The sequence below is a fragment of the Thermobia domestica genome, chromosome 5, assembly GCF_964235325.1.
Source record: "Thermobia domestica chromosome 5, izTheDome1.hap1.1, whole genome shotgun sequence".
In the NCBI taxonomy this organism is placed as follows: domain Eukaryota; kingdom Metazoa; phylum Arthropoda; class Insecta; order Zygentoma; family Lepismatidae; genus Thermobia; species Thermobia domestica.
The window spans coordinates 186,615,933-186,639,385 of record NC_137458.1 but is presented as its reverse complement, the minus strand read 5'-3'; the positions used below and the strand labels follow the sequence as shown (position 1 = coordinate 186,639,385).

General features: G+C 36.0%; 1 protein-coding gene across 1 annotated transcript in view; it reads left to right on the top strand.

Annotated features, from left to right (window-relative positions):
• The window catches only part of Abcd1 (ATP binding cassette subfamily D), a 632,582-nt gene that overhangs the window by 443,571 nt on the left and 165,558 nt on the right, over window positions 1-23,453 (top strand). The window contains exon 9 of the mRNA XM_081759525.1: window positions 22,456-22,606. Within this exon, the coding sequence (XP_081615651.1) occupies window positions 22,456-22,606 (151 nt within the window). The remainder of the gene's footprint in view (window positions 1-22,455; window positions 22,607-23,453) is intronic.

Here is a 23,453-nt window from a genome sequence, read left to right as displayed (position 1 = left end):
GGGCTCAGTGGTAGATCGTTCACCTCTGGTGCTTGGGGACCGTGGTTCGATCCCAGCTCGCACCAAGTGAACTTTGTGGTTGACAAACAGCGTGTGCGTGGGTTTCCTCGGGGTTCTTCCGTTCCTCCCACTTTCTTCATTCCACGATTTCACTAATTTCTCATCATCACCCCTCTCCTTTAGCCTAACCGGCATAAGCGTGGGACGTAAAACTCAAAGATTTCACTTCATTTTTTCCCTCGAAAGCGATATCTTTCAAAATTATTTATTGTTAGATGTTGTAAATTTACGGTATCTATTTTAGTGGACGGGATATTTTGCATCTAATCGGATAATTTCATGGCTTCTAACAGGAATTCGCAGTTACGAAATTTGCATCACTGTCTTTTGAAAGGATCCCTAGAAAAAATACTACTAGAAAATAACTGAAAACACAAAATGGATTTGATAGCCAAATTCACGTCATCTTGGTGCGTCATCATTTTTCTTTAAATATTTGTATTTAGTGTTAGATTAGAGTTTAGTGTCCCTTTCAGCATCAAGGCTATATAAGACGTGAACTTACAAATTAACGTGGGTTCAGAACCACAGGAGTTCCCATCGGAAATCGAACCTAGGTTTCCCGCACCAAAGACGCGTACGCTAATCATATGGACAAGGGTGTTCGATATTTAGTAATGTGTACATAAAGTTGTGAAATTGCGCTTGTATAATGGAATGCAATTCCTTCTACTGACATAAACCTTCACAATACTTAGCTGGACAAAGTATCTTTAAAAAGAAAATGTCACTCTTTATGTTTCAGTTCCTGGTTCGACTGAAGGATGGAACAAATTGCAATGAGCGTTTTTGGATCCTACTTTGTGTAGTTGATTCATCATAAACTTGGTATTTGATACGGATATGAACTTAAAACGTACAAATATAAATTTAAGTCATTCAAATACCTTTAAACAAAAATTGAATATATATATGAAAGAGTCATGTTATTTCTTTAATACAAGTACATGAATACAGTTAGCTCCTCTTAATGAAAATAAGTGGTGGTTGGTCTTTAAAACTAATGTGGAAAGATTAGTAAAGAATCTGGCATAATTTAGAAAAATATATGGTAATTCAGGCCCGTGTTTGGCATCATCGATTGTCTCAAGAGTGGCAACCCTGACTTAAAGGTTTCTCTTCGAGAATAATGGATTATCTGGGATATATCAGATATACAACTCGAGTTGGAGCAGTATTCTCTATAACAAACTTTGAAGCAGGCAGCATATCTGTTGAAATAAGTTATTTCTGAGTATATGAGTGGAATTCAGAACTATTTTGAGTCAGTTCGACTTGTTTCTAGTTAAGGCAAGGTAAATCAATCCCCGGATAGAGAAATTGATTACTCTTATGTTATTTCTTAGTAGGGAACATCTAACATTTTCACGGGAGACAGTGTCTTTTTATGAATATTGACATTTCCACGTATATTTAAGATTGCTAGCAATACCTGGTTTCCATAGTAACGGAGCAAGTCGTAGGGATTTTAGAGTGAGAGCCTTATTTGAATTGTGAGCAAGAAGGATGCTTGTTTACGAGGTTCAAAGACTGTTTTTAAACCACAGTCTGACTGTATTCAACTGAGTGTGAACTTATAGAATACTGGACTAGTTCTCGATGCGAACCTAACCTCAAACGAAGATGCTGCTGAAGGCGCTTTACTTCTCTGGTGAGAGGAATTTTCTTATATTCAACCAAGTCAATCCTATAAGTAACAGAATTAGCCTTTTTGATGGAGAGTCTGTTTATAGACCATTCCATGTTTAGGACTTTAGGCCAGACAGCTTTCTGATTATTGAAATTGTCTTTTAGATGTGAGGGAGTATGATGTAAGAAAACACATGTTCTGCTCTCTCATGATAGAAGCACAGCTTAGCTGCGTTAAAGAAAATCGATTTGAAGTTATAGTTTCATGAAGGCTTAAGTAGGCGACTTCTTCTCCGGACTGAAAAGTTGGTCTTTTATTTCATGGCAGTTAAAGGAAATTCTTCTCAAATCAGAGCACCATTCTTAAGCACCAAAATATCCTGTATGGACTGTGGAAATGCTTTATTTATCAAAGTTTCCTTAAACATGTGGTATGTACTACTCTGTGCTTGTTAATTACCCTAGACAAACTTACCAGGCAGTTCAAATTTTTACAGTTAAAGAAAAGATTACAAGACTAATAGTTATTTACTATATGTTATTTTAAATGCGACACTAGTAGCAATAGAAGCCACGAACTCATTTTCTTTTCTTTTCTTTCTTTCTTTTTATAATCGCACACACAAGAACACATTTACACCAAAACGATAATGTTCGACAATGTTCCTGGGTTCATTGCGTGTTTCTATCTCTTGGTAGATGAATGTTTGTCCAGAATCACTATTGGAAATCGGGTTGCAGACCGCGAAATGCATGTTTAACCCTTTGAGACCGAGTGTTAACATTTGCGTACATCATATTTGCGAGCACAAAATACTACTTAGTAAATAACCAGTGGATAGTCTTTGTTACTACTTAGTTTATTATCTAAACAAATTAGATGGAGCACTATGGCTCAGTACTAGAGCGCTTACCTCTGGTGCGTGGGGCTGTGGTTCGATTCCCGGCAAAGTAGTTTTGTAGTGGACAACATCGTGCTCGTGGGTTTTCTCGGGGTACTCCCGTTTCCTCCCACAATTTCATTCCAACAATTCTTCCATCATCATTCACTTACTTTCTCATTATCTCCCTTAGACTAACAGACATAATCCTGGGACGTTAAACTCAAAGATTTCATTTCATTTTTTTAAAAAAAACAATTAAATCATAATTAAATTGAAGGCTTATTCTTTTAGTATGGGAAACATATTGACACCCATGGCCGTAATCAGGCTTGAAGATTAGGTCGGACAGACATCATTTAGGGTCAGGCTCTTAAGTATTCTTTTAATAAACAATGCTGAACAAACTAGACAATCGTGTTTTAGGATTGTAGAAAACGACCGTGAATTATGTTCAAACACAATTATTATTATATTTATTTCTCTTACTATTGGATCTTTATACCCTACATTACAGTGTTAAACAAAAGAGAATAATTGTTTGTATAATAGTATTCAAGAGTTTTCTCATCATGATTAGTTTTGTAAACAATTCAATTACACTTATTTGGTGTTTATTTCTAAATAATAAGTCCTAATACAATTTCATAAAGTTGTAATTCTTCTTTAGTTTGTATCACTTTACACAATGACAAATCCAAAAGGTGTTGTATCGGTGCAGTACCAGTTTTTCACGTTTTTCAAAATGTTCCAAAACCCAAAGAATAATCTTTAATTTCTGATATTTTAGTCGTCACAAATTACAATTTTATAATGTAGTCAATGTTTATAATTACTGGGCAGTTGGGCGTTTAAACTAATGACATCATAATAAAGTCAAAACCATAATTTTGAGTTGAATTGATTCTGAGTTTAACGTCCCGTTCAGCAGCGAGGCTATGTGAGACGTGGACCTACTGATTAACGTGGAATCCGAACCACATGGACTCCCACCGGGAATCAAGCCCAGGTTTCCCACGCCAAAGGCAAGTATGCTAACCGTTAGCCACGAAGGAGCTCCACCATAATTTTAGTGGGCGATAAGAAATATCTCGCCAGTGCTTTTACAATAAATAAAATTTTATAAGTATTAAAGAATAGTGGTAAGAGATTTTATAATAGCTCTTTTATTTATGAGATATGAGTATTTAAAAAAAAAACAACTAAAGAATAGGTTGGCGGAACCACAAAAGACTCGTAAAATAAACTTTCTTATAAATACATACGCACCTTACTCACCTTTTATAATTGCTATGCTTACGTTCTCCATAAAAACAGAAATTCTCTTTTAGTGATACTTTACACAAGATCATGAAGTGGGTTCAAATTTAATTAAAGGCAAAATACAATACAATAATCCACAAATATTGCCTCAAGTGAGTTTAAAGATTTCTAAACACTAGTGCGAAACCGGGCTCTGCCGTTGCGATCGATTTACAGGTCTTGAGACGAAAGTAAGAAGGGACTTAGTCACACAGTAAGTAAAAACAATTACTATGCCTGTAACTTTCCCCCAAATGGGTGTATCTTAAAACTAACCTCACCATTATTTTTCTAATTAAATTCTAGCCCGAAATTATGTATCATATTACCCTATTCCCATTTTGAAAACTTGACCTTAATTCAAAATGGCGAATTTCAAGATGGCTGCCATCAAGGTCATATCTACCATACGACTTCCCCCCAGGACTTAAATGTATCCACATGGTTTTCCTTCACTTTTCTTCATTAACGCTCCGTTTACAAAGGGTAGTAAGGGACTTCTGTAGTAATCTCTAATAACCACATCACAACTCTTAAAAGTTAATTTAAAAAAATAGAAAACATGCACCATGGCAAAAATTTGTCTTCACAAGTAATGATGCATACATGCCTTCTATCAGCAAAAAAAAAGTTTCATTGAAATTGGAGCCGGACATTTGAGCGATGTCCCTTGTGGGATGTGATTGAACGTGACGTCAGAACACATCGCCCCCCTTCCCGGAATTTACGGGAATTAGGTGACCTGAGTGAGCACGTGTGGTGCCAGCTCTCTCCAGCGACCTATCAAGGATCATTGCGTGTATGCCAAGACGTGTCGCCGTTTTTATCCATGCCAAAAGTCGACATACTGACAATTAGGTAGGTAGTCATGATGGTCTGGCTGATGTGTGCGTATATTTTAACTCATATATTTTGTCTCGACTCGAATTTCGAGACGTCTCGACTCGAATTCGAGTCGAGTCGAGACAGAGACTGTCGAGTCGAGACACGAGTCGAGACAGAAACATATTATCAGTCGAGACACGAGTCGAGACAACATTTTCTCGAGACGAGTCGAGACAGGCTTAAATCTCGACTCGACTCGACTCGAATGCATCCCTAAAAATGTCCAATAAGAAATGGGGGTCCCACTTTAAAATTTTAAAGTTACCCCTACCGCCAAAGGGAATGGGGATAGCGGATTTTGTTTGGTATAATTGAACTATACATATAAAGCAGAAACATATATTCTAATTTTGGGCGTGTGTTTTCAATTTGATATTAACTTAGAAATCTATTTGAACTTTGGTAGTGCTAGCATTTGCATAGCGTCATCTTCGTATACAAACAGATGATGAATAAAAGTGACAGAGGTTTGAAAGCTGACAGTTTATCTGATTTTGTTTTTATAACCAATTCAAATGTTAAAAATGTAACGTTGTATTTAGAAAAAATAAAATATCCTTATATTGAAAGAAAACCGGCCTGGGAACCGAACCGTCAATCATTACTGTAATTTCAAGCGCCTCGCTAAACCCACTTATTTTCTTCTTAATTTACGTCGCGAAAGGCGGCCCCGAAGTTCACTTACCAAAGTCTACTTTCCCCTTATCAGTACTTTCTGTATATTTTCTATTCGGTTATACACGTTTTACAGTAACCTTGAATGATAGGGACACAAACACAGACACGTCGAGAACATTTAAAATTCCAAAAGTTCTCCCACCGGGAATCAAATCCGGTACCCTGTACACCACAGACACACATGCTAGCCACTAGACCACACAGCCAAGTTATAAAGCCAGCGCGTTTTAATAATTCTACTGGAAATGCACGAGATATGCACTTGTAATACATTGAGTGATTTATTCGAGAGAGGCAAAGCACTTTACTTTGAATTCATTTCTTGGTTTCGTTTCTACTGTGTTTATTCTTTGTATTTTTCGTACACTACTTGAAAAAGCAAATACATTTTTCGCTACGGTGTCCAGAAATACTATTTTAACTGATCATAAAACAGAAATCTATCGGTGAAATAATATGGGGTAATGTGTGCTATTCTAGTTTCATACCGAGTTCCTTCGTAGCTAAGCGGTTAGCATACGCACCTTTGACGTAAGAGACCCGGTTAGATTCCCGGTGTGAGCTCATGTGGTTCGGATTTCACGCTTATCAGTAGGTAAACGTCTCATATAGCCTCGATGCTGAAAGGGATGTTAAAATCAACTCAACATTATTTTATACCATCAATTGAAGCAAAAGGTAGACGATACTATCCTGTTAAAAACATGCATTTATTTCTTTGGCACATATTACAAAGCATCGGACTATTTGCGACACTTCAAGAAAAAGATGCTTTATGAATATTAAGTCGCTTCAAGGGTTCAAATCGCTTTGTAAAAATCCAGATTATGAATTGCAATAACTTTTTACGTTGTAATTAAAATTACATCATATGTTGTTTTCTATCTCTCTTACATACTTTCTCTCTCTCTCTCTTTCTTTCTCTATATATACACACCTGTATATTACAATAGGTATCAGAACATGAATAATTTTCATTTTGGACGTGTGATTTAAGGTTGGTATTCAAATCAGAAAGTTGTTCCCATTATAACAATGTTAACGTTCCTCATTTTAGCGTCTTCGTATATAAATGATGACAGGGTGAACAAATGTAACAGGCTTTGAAACGTGATAGTTCATCTGATTTTTTTTTTTTCAAGCACTTCAAAGCAGAACTTTATATTTAAAGAAATGTTTCCTTATGTTGAAAAAATCAAAACTGCCGGAAGGCAGATTCGAACTGCCGCCCTCCGATGCTAGACTTTCAAGAACATTACTAAACACGCTTGACCACCGAGACAATTCATGAAAGAATATGCTGTAATAATGCTCATATATCGCTCCAAGCGCACGTTCACACCTGAAGTTTTAAATAGTCATTTTCTCCCTATATCAGTAATTTCAACTGAAGATATTGACTGATTTTGCATATTGGAACTGTGTATGAAGTGTGAATTGCATATTAAACGCAGAAATACGTAGTTGACTCTTCAGTTCATGTTTCTGTTCAATAGCTTCACATGTTAGTGAGTGTTTCCTAATACCTGTGTCATTTTCCCTCTTTTTTCCCACGGGATATTCTTCGTGTAATTATTTGACACACTAAGGTTTCATAAGATTAAAGGTTTTTTGCTTATAATTTTCTTAGTTTGCTTTATTTTTTCTCTAAAATAATAAATAATTATGCATTATTACACTGCTTTGTTAAGGAAAGCACAAAGAAGCGATAATATAGTCAGAAAAGCGAGTTATTAATGAAAATGTGGAAGTTACAGTATATGCGAACTTTTTTTAGCGGATGAGGATACAAGACTTGTATATAATCATATGCATTCCCGATTTAATTAATTTGGTGTCACACCACAGCAAATTTCATCCACAAAATATCACCAAACAGAAATAACACTTTTCGGAACTTAGGTACCCATACTTTAGAAAATATCTGAATATAGATTTCTTTCTCATGAATAAACTGTAAAATACACTAATTCTGAAACGCGATATATATATATATATATATAATTACATTATACGCAGTTGGCAATAACAGAATTGATAGTGCCCACTTCCACAGTAGCAATTGAATGGCGAAGCCATCCTCTTCAAGCAACGTTGTAGGTGCGTAATGCACAACTTTCCACCAGAGGCGCTAATAAAAAAAAATTACATCTTTATTCCTGGTTGCATACTCCTCAGGCAATACATTCCAAGATATATATATATATATTTTTTTTTTAATTTTTATAAAGTGTGGATAAAATTTCTTCACGTAACACACACCGTCCACTCCGCGATAAAAAGTTGGTACAATTTTTTATAACAAATTTTGCAATCTGTGATTACCCTTATACGATGTACTATTTATCTACTGTCTGACATCACACGAATCTTTATTTATTTAACAATCACCAGATACAGCTCAGAGACCAGTTTATACTGGATACCTAACAACAGCAATAACGATGGAAAGGATTTGGGAAGGTATCGGCCAGGGCCTGTTTAGCAGGTACAACCCCAGCATTTGCCTGGTAGAACTGAAGAAAACCCTAGTCAGGATGTTCGGCAGCGGTAATCGAACCCACGTCCTCCCAAAAGCTAAGCCAGCGCTCTACCACTTCAGCTTCTTCTTGTCAATATTTTCCGGTGTTTTTTTTTTTTTCGGTTTCCTCTCACACATAAGGTCTATAACACTTCACATGGTAATATATATATATATATATTACTTAGATCCACATTTTCTAACAGATTGTCTTCACACTTCCGGAAAGAACAGAGTAAGCTCGTAAGCTCTCTCGCCCACTTTCACTTCCATCTGTGCACTCCAAGGGGAGGCAGCAAAAAAAAAAAAAAAAAAAAAATTGTCTTAAGACTTTTTGGGACAGCTTATGTCGTACTATAATCGAATATCCCATTCTTTGCACCTTTGTTATTTAAAAAAATATCCGATCCCTGCGTATAATGTACACAGATGTTTAACGTACTTATTAGTGTTGTGTAGCCGCTGTACGGTAAATAACAGTGTTGCGAGCTTAGGTTTTTCTTAATTTTTTCCACAATAATATAAAAAATTCGGATGTTTTAGTCTGCCTATTGAGCAGATTGGACTTGGTTGATATAAACGTTATTGTTTTGGAACATACAATCCTTCAGCTTTCCAACGGTGTATGATTCATTGCGCTACGCTAATTAGGAGCTGCACAAGAGCTGTGCAAATCAGGGTCTGCAATTTGTCTCAAGTTACTAGCGGGCGCCATGATTGGCGGCCATATAGAAAAAAAAATCTCACATAATGATGATGATGTGACCAAGCCAAATCTTGTCCTTTAAGGCCTACCGCTCACTGGCAACATTTTGTCGGACAACTATCTTGTTGCTCTGGCTAAATGCATTGAGTCTTATGGGAGTCCGCTCACTGAGGCGACGGCGACAGAAAAGTTGCCGAGGTGTCGCCAAGCAGGGCAACCAGCTCGGCGACGGAACAGTTGGGCAACATTTAAAAATGCATTGAGTCTTATGGAAGTCCGCTCACTGCGGCGACGGCGACAGAAAAGTTGCCGAGGTACTTCCAAGTAGAGGGCTAAAAAATAAATGTTTTTTACAGGTTTTTCCACATAACAGTTCGTGTAGCGTATGAAAAGAAGTATTTGGAATGGAAGCTAATAAATGTATGTCTTTAATTAGTGATGAAGACAATGATAAATTGAGGAAATAGAGAAACACCCAGCATTATATAAAGAAAGTTTGCAAGAATATTCAGATATAAATTTAAAGAAATTGTGGGAGGAAGTGTGTTTCGCTATTGATGAAACTAGAATGAGCTTTCCAGTCAAGAAAAAATAATACAGGCATTTACACGGGAGTCTATTACATTTTGAAACGAAAATGAAATGAAACCTTGGAGTTTTATGTTCCACGCTTATGCTGGGTAGGATAAAGGAGATGGTGATGATAAGAATGAATGAAATGGTAGGATGAATAAAGTGGAGGAAATGGAAAAACCCATGCACACGATGTTTGTCCACCACAAACTCCACTTGGCATGAGCTGCGATCGAACCAGGGACCCTGTGCACCAGAGGTGAACGCTTTACCACAGAACCATATTAGATTTTGAATCTGATATCGTAGTACCGTATCTGAATGGACCGTGTCGTTACGTGGTCCGATTATTATTAACGATTATTCTACAGGTAAATCAATCTAATACATATATAGTACATGCTTACCTTAATGTCACTATTAGCCTTTCTTCAGGTGGTACACCTAGTCTGAAGTTTGTGTTTATCTTTGTTACTGCTGGTGCTACTAGATACAACAGTTCCGCAAAGGTAATCACATTCATTCTACAGTAGCTAAATAACTTCGAGGGATAATTGCGTAAACCACTATATAGCATGTAAAATTTTCCCTTGAGCAATCTCTCACTGTATATAGGATGTACCCAGTATTTTTTTCTACTTTTCTTCCTTCTTAAATTCAGCATTAGTGCAAAAAAAAAAAAAAAAAAAAAAGCATATTATTCGAAGTACATCGTACTGTGTCCAATTCCGTCAAATTGTGATATCAAATACCCGGCAACTTTTCTGCCGTCTCCAATGAGCGAGGGTGTGGCAACAAAAATGTTTTGTCGCCGTGAAGTTGCTGACTGTAGGCGACAGCGACAAGATAGTTGCGCAACTGTTTTGTCGCCAGTGAGCGGTAGGCCTAACATCCAGAACACATTCCAGAAGTCAAATTCTCTATACGCAAACCTTCCAACAGAACCTATGTCTGGCCCCTAGACTAGATGGTCTTTAACCGAGACAGCATCCCTAGTCCGGAAGTTTACTTCTCTTTCATCGAAGAAACTATTTCATTTATTTTGATGATTCTTGCTTAAATTTCGATACGCCTCTTCTCTTATTGTTTTTAGGACTTAATTATTATCTGCGTTCTTGATGTTTAGCTCTGCAATTTAGAATTGATTTTCCAACACCGCTTTTTGGTGATAACCATTTAACAAACAAATATCGCTGAACTTCGTCACTATATTGTGATATTTAATGAAAACGTGAGAGCTGATAAAAATAGATCTCATGTATGTCACGTTGATAATATGTAGTGTCTTAGTACCTGTTGTAACATGTCTGCTGCCTTCTGAACTACCACGATCCATTTGTGTTGATTCACAGCTATGAAGATTGATGTGGTTCCCAACCTTTCTGAAATCCATGCTTACTCAGTTGAGGAACTGTCAAAACCAGTAGATTCGGTTTCGGAATCCGAAGATGTGCACCTACATTTACATTTCCTAAAATCCTTATATGCTGTCTTAGTCCGTACATCAATTTATCTCTCTCTCTCTTTCCATTTTTAATTTTACATTTATTTTCCTCTAACATATAAAGCGCCTGTATAAATGCATCTGATGTCTCTAAAGCCTAGGTGTTGAATGAAGTACGGTATTAGACCCGCTAATCATTGAAATTATTTGTTCTATTAAAATGTGTGCATGCGTATCTACCATCGCCAAAATAGTGTACACATAGGATTAAGCCTATTCTTTCTTTTCTTTTCTTTTCTTTTTTCTTTTTTTCTTTTTTTTTTTTTGATTCTCATTTTTGTTTGTTTGTTTTTTCAATTTATATGTACGGTAGAAAAAATCTACACTGTCTTTCGCACTGTTGAAGTATTTTATTATTATTTCGCTTTTACAGTTCTCGTAAGATGAAGAGGCGTCGGAACCGGGGGGCAAGGGGGCAGCTGTCCCCCCTGAAATTTTCATGGAGGGCAAGATACTCGTTTTGCCCCTCCACTTTCAGACCGTAAAATCATCACATAAAAGTGATTATATGAACTAAATTTTGTTTCTTTATGGCAATGTGAAAAAATTCTCTATTCGAGAGTCATCTTTCTCTTTGAGAAACGAGAAGGGCTCTTTTTCTCAACCCATATTAGACAGAGGAAAAAGACTTGAAAATTCTCTTTCTTTCATTGGTGTACATTCTCAAACAACTAAATTTTTTAAGAATTGTTTAAGGCTGATGCTACCTCTTTGTCAAGTCGAGTTTTCCCCTATCTAATAACATTGGAACTTTTTTCGATTTTTTCTCAGTAAGCAATGAACAATCCTACAAAACTTTGCATGGAGTCAGGTCAATAATAAAGGATTCCTTATATGAGCTTATAATTTTACTAAAAGCCTCCAATTAAGTTATTCATTCCCCCCTTTTTTATCATGTGAAGATTCGCAACAACGCATTGACGACACTCGGTTCTCTCTTCTAGCAAGTTGCGGAGGGTTACTTTGAGGTTGAACATTGTCCACAGCTGCGAAGGGACCCTTTCAAGAATGACATATTTATGGCATTTCAGTGAGGAGGCGTTGGAGTACGTTTTCTTTGCTGAAAGCAGAAAAAAAAGAAATAAAAACAATGAAAAAAAATCCATTCTTCTTTTACATTAGCTTTTTCCCCGTTCATGGATAGACAGTTGTAAGCAATTAGAAGCGAACTGTCTCTATTGAATAAAGATACTTTTAGAGTATACGAAAGCGAATATCACTTTATTATTATTATTATTATTATTATTATTATTATTATTATTATTATTATTATTATTATTATAACTTTTTTGAATAAAGTGGCATACAAAACATATAAAAATAATACAAAGGCTATAATATGCTTGGCTTTGAAAAATGTGCAGAATTTGTGAAGTTCCCACATGAAAGTCGGAAAAATACATAAACCTTCCATTATTTCCATTTCCTCCCTTTTCTCTGTAACATTAAAACTGGAAACCCCTTTGCCATTTTCGTCTTCAGCACCCTTATCCAATAATGTCTGCTTATGTCTCCGTTACACAATACCTACTAAAGTTTGGAGAATAGTGTAATTTTTAGATTCACCCTTTTCTCCGCGACAATTCAAAACAAAAACTAATCTCGCTTTTTCAGTGCTATTTTCGTGTTTAGCACTCTAAAATTGTCCAAAAATGGTTATTCATAACTCCATTAGAAAATCTATATTGAACAACGGTATTTACTAAAGCGTTTCTAGGAGCAGATTTTTATGTATAATCACTATATCTGTATCCGGTAACTGTTCTTTGTCTTTTCTTTCCACCTGAAACAAATTTCAAATGCATTATCATCATATTTCATGCATAATATAAATTACTGCATATGTATAAATAACTGCCTTTGCAGTTATAGTCACAACTTCGTATACTATTTTAAAAGCAAAAAAAAAAAAAAAAAGTTCCGCACTTTTATACTAATTAAACTCCAAGAAACTTAATGGAAACTATCACAGATTTTATATTACAGAAATAAAACTTAATTTGCCCACATCTCTAAGTACGTTGGGTAAGGTTACCATACATTAGCATTTTTACAGACATGTCCGCATTTTGAGAGTTAAAATTTCCATCCACATACATTTCCTGATCAAATTGTTTCGTTGTCTTGAACATGGCTAAATCTAGTCACACCGGGACTCTACTTCTTACTATTGTATTTAGTATAAGCTTTCCGCATATTACCCAGGTAAGGAGGGCAGTACACGTAGAAGTATGCTCATATTTTGACATTTCAGAATATGGTAACCCTAAAATTGGCCATTTGCCCAACTTGATCTTAGTTTTGTAGAAGTTTCATTTTCTCATTGATCAAGACATGCATTACATGCTACCGTGTAAATTGATTATCTATCTATCTTGGAATTCGGCCGCATTGAAGCAGTCTCATTTTCGGGTGTTCCTTACCTTTGGGCTCCTATTTACGTTTATATTGGGCACACAATATAATATTTTCTTCATCTCTTAAAAACCTTGTACGAGAAGAACATCTATTACTGTTGTTTTCAAAGGTCAATAAATCAAAGGTAGAAAGAGGGAAAAGCTGCTCATTAAAACTAATTCTCCCAAAAATACGAGAGACGCTAGTAGTGTTCCTTGGTTTCTATGTCAACTGTAAGTGATTTTTGAACATAACGTTACCAATATTATACGACATTGCAAATAATTTTGTATTCCAGTTGAAATGGATTTATTGAGCTTTAGATAACCTATTATTTCCTTATTGGAAGACAATTCCGTCTGGAAAACTCAGGAAATTTATAACAAATAAGGGCCAGTTCATATTGCAAAACGAAATAAAAAAAATTAACAGCATAGCTCCTTGTTGGTTATCTATCAAAAGTTTAAATGTTTCCCAGTAGGGATCGCTGCTTTACGTACTTTGCTACTTAGATGGTGTTTCGAATTTTCCTTGAACCAGAGATCTTATTTGCATGTAGCGTTATACGCGGAAGAAATGAAACTTTGAAAAAAGGATGTACCATAGATGTTATTTCTGGGTAATAGCATGTTATATACTTGCCACGTTCAAATCATCCCCAACGGGCTTCCTTGTACTTAAGCAGAAAGTTTACCCTAACTGTATTCATAAATAACACTCGAAACAAGCTATAAACGGCAGTAGCTAGGGATGCGCACGAGTCGAGACATGTCTCGAATCTCGACTCGAATTCGAGTGGAGACACACTTTGTAAAATTCGAGACGAGTCGAGACAAACTTATTTCTCGACTCGAATTTTCGATTCGAGACACTAGTCGAGTCGAGACTGCTCGTAAAAATCTCGACTCGATTCTAATGTCTCGAAAATCTTTCTATAATTTGTAATATTATTTTGAAGAAAGTATTCACCCAGAAACAGTTTTGAAACCAATTTCTGGGAGCATCCATGTGTCTAGTGGAGCTCGAGCAAGGCACCACAACGGCCCAGGCGTCACACTGTTTGCAGATTACGTTCACCCCTTCATGACGACCATGTTTCCCAACGGTAGTGGCATTTTTCGACAAGATAATGCATCATGCCACAAGGCCGGGAGTGGAATAGAGTGGTTCGAAGATCACAGGGGCGAGTTCCAAGTGATGTGCTAACCGCCCAACTCGACGGATCTGAACCCAATCGAACACATCTGGGATGTGATTGAACGTGACGTCAGAGCGCATCGCCCCTTCCCCGGAATTTACGGGAATCAGGTGACCTGTGTGCATATGTGGTACCAACTCTCTCCAGCGATCTACCAAGGATCATTGCGTCTATACCAAGACGTGTCGCCGTTGTTATCCGTGCCAAAGGTGGACATACTAACAATTAGGTAGATAGTCATAATGTTCTCGCTGATGTGTGTGTATATTTTAACTTGTATAGTTTTTGTCTCGACTCGAATTTCATTAATGTAGTAGCTTGATGAAACAGTATTCCATCACATATTTGTATACTCATGCGAAAATGTTTTAGTTGAATAAGTATGACATTGACAAACGGGTGTACTTCAATAAAAAAGTAAGGCCTGTATTTTAAAATGAAGCATCAAAAGATAATGTATAAAATTAAAATTATTCTGTTAATAATATATGTTGTACTATTTGTATTTGTATTGCCATATATGAAATTTCACTTCCACCGTTTGGAAATAAATATTTCATGTGTAGAATGCGTAAGTTTCAAGGTTATTATTATCAGGTTACACTATATCCTGTAACCAAGAAATAAATCCCTATTCATATTTTGAAAAGTTATAATAATAGAAAATGATATTTGTATCTACATTAAAAGTACCTATTTCATTATGTATAGATGTCTTTCTTGTATAATAAAAGAATCCCTGATACTACAGTTCACTTTCTCCTACAAATACGCTCTGTAAGAAGGGTAATGTGTGGTCAGTTCCTCAATTTCCCAATTGATTCGCGATACTGAATCAATACCGAAAAATTTGTCATCACGAGGAATAGAATTCGACAGCATTCACGCTAAGAACAAATTTGTGTAACAAAAGAAGGTTTATTTCTAAAATTTCTTCGCATGTGGTAAAAAAAATGATTACTATTTAGCATAAAAATTCTATAATAGTATTCAAAGTTGTTAAAGCGATACATATTATAATTATAATTATTAGTCCAAAATGCTACCTTGACTGGTTTACCTGTTTCCGTGAGGTTTCAAAAGTGAAAGAGCGCTAGTGTATTCAATGTGAAAACCCAGCTGGTGTCGGCACGGAAACAATGAATTGATTTTAACGTCCCTTTCAGCAGCGAGGCTATATGAAACGAGACTACTGATTAACGTGGATTCCGAACCACATGAGCTCCCGCCGGGAACCGAATAAGGATCTCCCACGCTAAAGGCGGCAGGGAAACAAGCATTACCGGCAAGGGAGAACCGATGTGGTGACCTCACATTTTAACTAGGTTACTAGTGTCAAAGCCGCACCGAGATTCCCTGCTCCTTACAGGCTCTTGTTCGACGGATTCCCTATAATAATAATAATAATAATAATAATAATAATAATAATAATAATAATAATAATATTAATTATTATTATTATTATTATTATTATTATTATTATTATTATTATTATTATTATTATTATTATTATTATTATTATTATTATTATTTCACACAGGAGATTGATCTGGTATCACAGCCGTCTGTTAATTTATATTTGTATAACCAATCACTAAATCTAAGACTTTGAAATACACGAGATGCAAGAGACACCTTGCTAGGTTTGAAAGTAACCACAAAAACTTCCAATAAGACTGGACGAATATACTAAAAGCAATAGGTTCAGCAAAGAAAATAAAGAGCTCTCACTCTTCCTGAGTGCCATAAATCTGTCCTCGAAAAAGGCGACAGGGATAGAAACATTCATTCCGCAGATGCGTTATGGACAGAGTTTTAAAACCTGTTTTAAATGGCTAGCCCGAATTTCTCGCACGCTGCTAACACAAACAGGAAGAAAGAGAGATCGCACTGTTGCAAATCTTCACATGATAAAAAAGGGGGGAATGAATAACTTAATTGGAGGCTTTTAGTAAAATTATAAGCTCATATAAGGAATCCTTTATTATTGACCTGACTCCATGCAAAGTTTTGTAGGGATTTGTTCATTGCTTACTGAGAAAAATTCGAAAAAAGGGGGAAAACTCGACTTGACAAAGAGGTAGCAACAGCCTTAAGTAATCGTAAGTCTGCAATATGAAACGAGTCGTTGAGCGAGATTTTGAAGTTTTAAAAAAAGTTTAAATGCGTAACATGACATTTAAATATATTTTCTATAAATTTAAATTATTGTTACAAGCAATATGCAGAGTGCAGTAAGTTTTAAAGTGAGGAAAAATTTATCCCTTGTGAGCACTAAAAAATGACATTATTTATGATGATCTTGCTTGAAAAGGGGACAGGGCGGGGACACGTTCACAAACGTCAGCAAGGACGCTTCCGACAGGGATGTATGCGGGGTTGGGTCCTGGGGATCCGGACCTCCCCCGAAATCCCGACTGTTCTGTATATTGAACTAAGAGAAACAAGAGGGTGAGAATTAGAAATTGCCATTGCATACGTATATACAGTACAGACTAACATTTAATGATCAAATAGTGAACATAATTAACGAATCTCTTAAAATGTTAGGATTCACAATTAGAACGGGAAAGGAGTTTAACAATATTACCACACTAACAAAAATGTATTACTCTTATGTCCGATCAAAACTGGAATACGCAGCTGTGATCTGGAACCCATCACAACAACAATACCGAAACCAACTCGAAAAAGCCCAATTCAAATTTATCAAATACTTAGTATATGAGTACTAAATCTATCCATCTTACAAAAACTATCTTACATTAATAGACAACTTCTGTATCCCTACACTAGAACAAAGGCGAAATGTGGTAGCTTTGATTTTTTTCTTAAAATAGTAAAAAATGAGTTTAATTGTGCAGATCAGATATCGACAGTAAATTTTCATGTCCCGACACTTAAAACTCGTGTTGAAAACTCGGATCTGTTCTATTGAGAAAAAAAAAAAAAAAAAAACGTATTATTAAAGTCACCAATCTGGAGAATATGCCCTTCTTATAACAAATTATGTATCGAACACAAAGAAATTGATATCTGTAGTATGAACTATATTAAAAAAAATATCGTAAGTTAATTTTGTAATACACCAACACTATAATTGGGCTTCGCCTATTGTTCTTGTTGTTCACAAATAAATAAATAAAAGAATGTGTGTTTCAAATGATAAGCGGCATGACCTTGAGTTGGCTTCACGCGGCGTCCAATTGGCTTTGAGCGGTGTTGACAATTCGCGACAAGTAGTTCTGCACGCTGACTTCTCGCGCTACTGCGAATCTTGACAATACCAGAGGCGCTTATTAGAAATATTTTACTAGCAGATAAACTGCTCACCTTACGAAGTAGAGAAAAGAATTACGAACACATACGTGGAAACTACATCTTTTTATGACAACTGGTTGTCATGATACAGACTTTTAAAGGTTTCCATATAAAACAATTAGTAAAACGAGCTGAGTCCCACGTCTAATTTCCAGTGGATTTTTCTTCGATTTGGAACTGGAACTCAACTTTTATTACAGGAGGGGAACATTACTTGCAGGGGGAGGAAAGTTTTTCACACATTAAAAACAGAACAAATGACCTCTTTCAGAATATAAAAGCATTTTAACTCACCATACATACTATACACATATTATGTTTTCAGGATGCTACCTTATCAAAAGACGAATCTTGACAGTACTGAAGTTGAAAACCGGATTGTAAGAGATAAATGAATAAGCTATTCATAAGAAAACAAAATGCTGTTTATAGCAGTCTCTTTATCTGACTTTGTGTTTATGTAGGTTAAAATACTAAAGGGAAAAAAACTCGAAAAAATATACACTCAGATATTATTATGCAACAATATAGTAGTGAGTTCACAGTCCGCCCAATTAGGGAAATGAGAATATAAAGCATATGATTAATTTTAGTTGTTTCAATTAGGTATAGAAACCGTATTGATGATGTTTGATTATTTTTTTTAATTTTCATATTTCACTATAAACGTCGCTCATTTGCATTAACCGTTAAATAAGTTTATTAAACATATACCAGACGAACCTCATTTTGGAGCTGGAAATAGTTTGGAAAGACAGGGCCCCCTTTTCCCCCGTGGCTACATACCTTTACAATCTGATTCATATATATACGCCTAACATCATAAGAATAAGGCATGGGAAGTTCGTAATTTGTTTTGAAATTTACTTCAAGATAGACTCTTTCTTATTCGACAGAAGAAACGCACTATGTTTTCTGGTTCTTTTTTTCTTTCACGTTCCACTGTCTTATTATGTGCGACTTTTAACACCCTCTTTTCTCTTCTATAAGGGAACCAAACCATCAGGCGTCTGTATGGTGTCATAAATTATCGTAACCCAAAACAAACTCGAGCATATCGAGTTGCTTAGAAATCAGATGGATTGCTTTCGTGGCACCTACACCAAGCCCAAGCGTGTTACTTGTTATGAAAACGGTTAAGGAAATAAAGGGGCTAGTTGTGTAGGAACGTAACTTCTCTTCTAGCATAAAGAGAATTCATCGGTGTCTCGTTTGTTTTCTTTCGTGGTAGTTCGTTTGTTCTCCAAAATTATAGTTGACAATGTCTTTAAGCAAACCGAGTACAGCAGAAGTTTTTTCAAGTGCTACGAAGTCAAGCTCGAAGACTATTTTTTTGTGTTTACAGTTTTTGGAACCCATAACAATAAATTTACAAGACTCAAATTCAGACAATGACGAAATGTTAATTGACATAGATGATAGTGAAAGTAGTGTTGAAGACAAGTGTTTAGCATTTCTACTGAAAAAAGCTAACATGTAAGTAATTTAGTTGCTATATATACTTCTAGGATGCACAGTGAAAATTCTTGAGTTTCCTGGAATAGTACATTTACATTGTGAATAATGTTGCCAATGTATGTGTCATAATCTCAACTGGAGGAAGAGCGAGAAGGGAAAGGGGAGTCCGAAATCCGGCAGCACCGCGCGGAACATCATGCACTATTGGCAACGGCCCGTGATGCTTTACATCTGAAACACTCGTAGTTAAGGTAGTACACCAACCGCGTTGGTGTAAAAATACTGTTTGTTTTGGTGTTCCTTTTTCATGAATTTTGTTTTCTCCATGTTTGAGTGTCTTTTTTTATGCAAATATGGTATAATGTTTTGAAGCACAGAGTGTCATTTATCTAAAAATCAATTTTTTTCTTCATATTACCCCAGGGATAAATTTGGATCTGAGAAGGTAGGGAGCGGTAGATAGCGGCATGACGTCACGCCGTCCCATGCTTTCCTATCTTTACCCATTGTAATATTTTAGGAATTGGGGGACGCCGTACACATTTTTTGAAGGTGGGGAGACTGCGTCCTCCCGCGTTCCCCTCAAAAGATACACTAAAACAACATCATTTTTTAAAAACAAATGCGACAGCTCTTCTAAATTTTAAAACAGAGGTGAAACATTTTCTTTATGTTTAATTTCTTGGATTTAAAATCAAGATATAGGTATTTCTCTAAATAGTTTTCTGTTTGCTGTGAACTCAATGATTTGTGATTATAGAATATTGCAATCATTACTATTATTAGTTTATCAGCCCCACAAAGTCAATAATGAGCAGCCGTGCCGCAGTTGTAGCGTTACAGCTCCGCATTCTGGAGGTCCTGGGTTCGATCCCCGAGGCCAGCCATCGTGACAGGTTTTTTCACGGTTTTCCTCAGGTAAATGCTGGGATGGTACGTTCTTTAAGGGCCGTGACTTCCTCTTCTAATTAATTCTTCTTTTTCTTCATCTGTTCCCTTTTCCGGGTTGTGTGCTCGCCTAGAGACGTCATCCCTTACACACGTGAAGGGCTGATATAGCCAAATTTGCTGAAGGGCCCATAAAAATTCAAATCCTATCCCATCCACAAAGTCGATGGTCTAATTACAAGTTGGTGAACCTTTGCAACAATTTTTCAGCACACAATTATTATTTACAGAGTTGGAATTTTGGTTCACGTGATATTTGTTTTTGGATTCTTTTATCGTTGCTTTACCAGCACAGCAGATAGCAAAATGAACACTGCTTAAGTTCTCGAAAGAAGCACTCAGTTTACACATTAACGATCACTTGAATCCCCTAACTACTCTAATCACATAAGTTCGCTTAGGCCATGTAGGAGAGAGTGCTGAAACCTGTAAATTAGTCTGACATTGAAATAAAAGAGTTAACTTTGCGTTACTAAATCGATTGCTGTTTATGTAGGGACGCAAGGAAATGCATATATTACACATGTGTTTCTTACCTTATTTTTTACTTTATTCCTTACTTTATTTTTAGCCGAAGAAGAACCCTTCTTGACCCATGGTTAACATCATCAACAAAGAAAGTATCGGAAAATACAAGTCTTCTTGGTGTTTATGAAAAACTGCACCAACAACCAGTGCCAGCATTGGTACAGAAAGTTCACAACAAAATGCATCTCAGAATTCTCTGCAATGTGCCTGACTTGAAGTACAGGAATCCACGAGCACCTCCAAGCAGGAAATTGAGCAAAGCGTCAGGCAAATTGCGACAAATTCCTCCAATACTCCCACACAGGACTTGCCTAAAGAACTTGATGAAAGATCTTATGTAACCAATCGCGGGAAAAAGTTTGAAATTCCTGTTTTAGAAAATAAAACTCAACCGACTAAGGATTTCAATTTTTCACGAACTGCACGTCGATCTTGTCGCGAGGAATGGTTTCAGACATTTCCTAGTTACATTATGTTACAGTTAGAAATTATGTTTTGTGTTTCGATTGTATAAGGCATATCATTTGACAGGTAAATGCTGACGCAACGAGCTGAATTGACTTTTCTCGCCATAGGGTTCAAGAACTGGAAAAAGGCCACAGACAAATTCAGAGCACATTAGAAAAGCGGACTCCATTGTCCGAATAATGTCCGTGTGGGCATTTCCAACACAGTTAAAAATATATAAAATGATAAAAATTGTAGTTACAAAGAGGTATTTTTTCTAGGTAGTTAATATTTACTATTATATATCTTTTTAACTGTGATTTAAGTGGTTGAAAATGTTTGCACCATACCAGAATCCAGCACAAAACTGGCACTTGATTTATTAATCTTAAAGATGTAAACCAAGATGCTTCTCGTAGATGGAAATTTTACCCTCACGAAACTGTTTACAGCTGCATTATTATTATTATTATTATTATTATTATTATTATTATTATTATTATTATTATTATTATTACTACTACTACTATTGTCCAACCATGTTACATTACGAATATATATTCGTATTATCTTACCTATGTCACATTCCCGCGTCTATTTTCAAGACAATAGTTCAAAATCAGTTTCCCCCCCCCCAAAGCTGAAAATACTTCCAACGCCACTGGTAAGATGTAATATTTGTTCTCTTTAAGAAGAGTTCGTAATTGTTCTTTTAAACCAGGAAACGCTGTAACTACCATTTCTTTTGCTACCTTACCGGTCCAATTATTTAAATGTACACAGATGTCATGTTCGTGCAAATACTGTTGTATCGTCGTTTTATGCAGTTTAAATCTCGGAACCGAATAACGTGAATAATACACACCAACAGTATAATTTTTATTTTCCTATCGTTAATTTTGTTAACCCTGCATTTTCTTTAAATTAGTATATTTTCTTTTAGGTTCGGGGATTGTTATTTTCATTGGTATCTTGTTTAAATTCGTCCATAGTTCTATTAAGAGTTCTATATAATACGTCTGACTGTCCCGTTTTATTTAAGTATTATTCATGTCCTCGACATATACATAAGTAAGAACTTTGAATTGCGCCTTGTTAATGCACCAAATTCTTATATTACTGAAAGAAATCTGTGTATTACCCGTTCTTTTACTAACAGAAAGTAATAAATGTTTCATTACAGATTACAATTAGCCTCTGTAGTTTCAACATAATATGGATGGAGAGATAACTAGATTTTGCATATATATTTTCTTGTTTTCCGTGATAGCAAAATATGCGACCCGGGTATTCATAACGTAATTATGACTAAGATATTATAGATGAAGCTAACCAAATTTCATAGTTATAATATTCTCATTTCTGTGTTTTGTATTCCTTTAGTATAGTTAAACTTACGTTCTCCTCTTGGTATTACAGGAAGTTCCATACCCATGTTCTTCAGTTTGATGGAGAAGGAGGTTGGCGCTTGGAACCCCTTGATACGAGTACCCGACTTACTCTAAAAGAAGAAAAACAGCAGCTGGAAGCGCAATTAGCAGGAGTTCCCAGTGCACAGCAAAGATTGAAGGTACTACTAATGTTTGAGACATAGATTTCTTCGCGATCTATCTGTGTTTTCGTTTGGTTTGTAATATATTCTCAGTTAAAAATGTTAATGGCATTGAAAACACATTTTGTACGCTCACCAGTAAATAATTTCATTACTTTGACCACTGTAATCCTTTCGAATGGATTAACTCAGCCTTTGTTGCGTTTGGTTACTTCGGAACACTTCAGCCAGAAATGACAACAACACTTTCAATTAGGATGTTCCAATGGCGAAAGGGTATGCTCGCGTTGAGCCAGTTTATACCATATTTAGTATACGAAGAAGTCCACACAGAAGCAGTGGCAGATTCAAGACCCTAAAAACTTGCTTTTCTTTCTTCTGATCAAACATCTACTCGAGTAGCCAGACGTACTATCTATTTCCAGGACATTGTTCGTCAGGTTTCTGTTTATAAATCCAATACTGCCATTCTTGCCCTTATCTTTCTTTCTTCTTACATCCCTACGTATTTATATATTTTATGACGAGGTAAATTATGGATGAGAAAAACAGAGACAAAATATTAATTTAATCCAGAGTGTCTGCGTGGGCACCATCATTTTCGAAACAAATACGCTTTCAGGTAGTTCTGAAATTTGACACAACATTGCACGAGTGATCATGGAAAATGCATGCCAGTCAGTTTCTTTCAGTTCGTTAGTTGTGTGGTAACGCGTGTTGGGAACCGGCTGTGTGATGTAACTAGAGATGCAAGGGGTCGGAAAAAAACCGGCTTTTTTGAAAGAAAAAAAAAAAGTTTTTTCTGCTTCGCATTTTTTCCTTGGGAAATTTTGGGCTTTTTTGAAAATTTTGCTTTAAACTGATA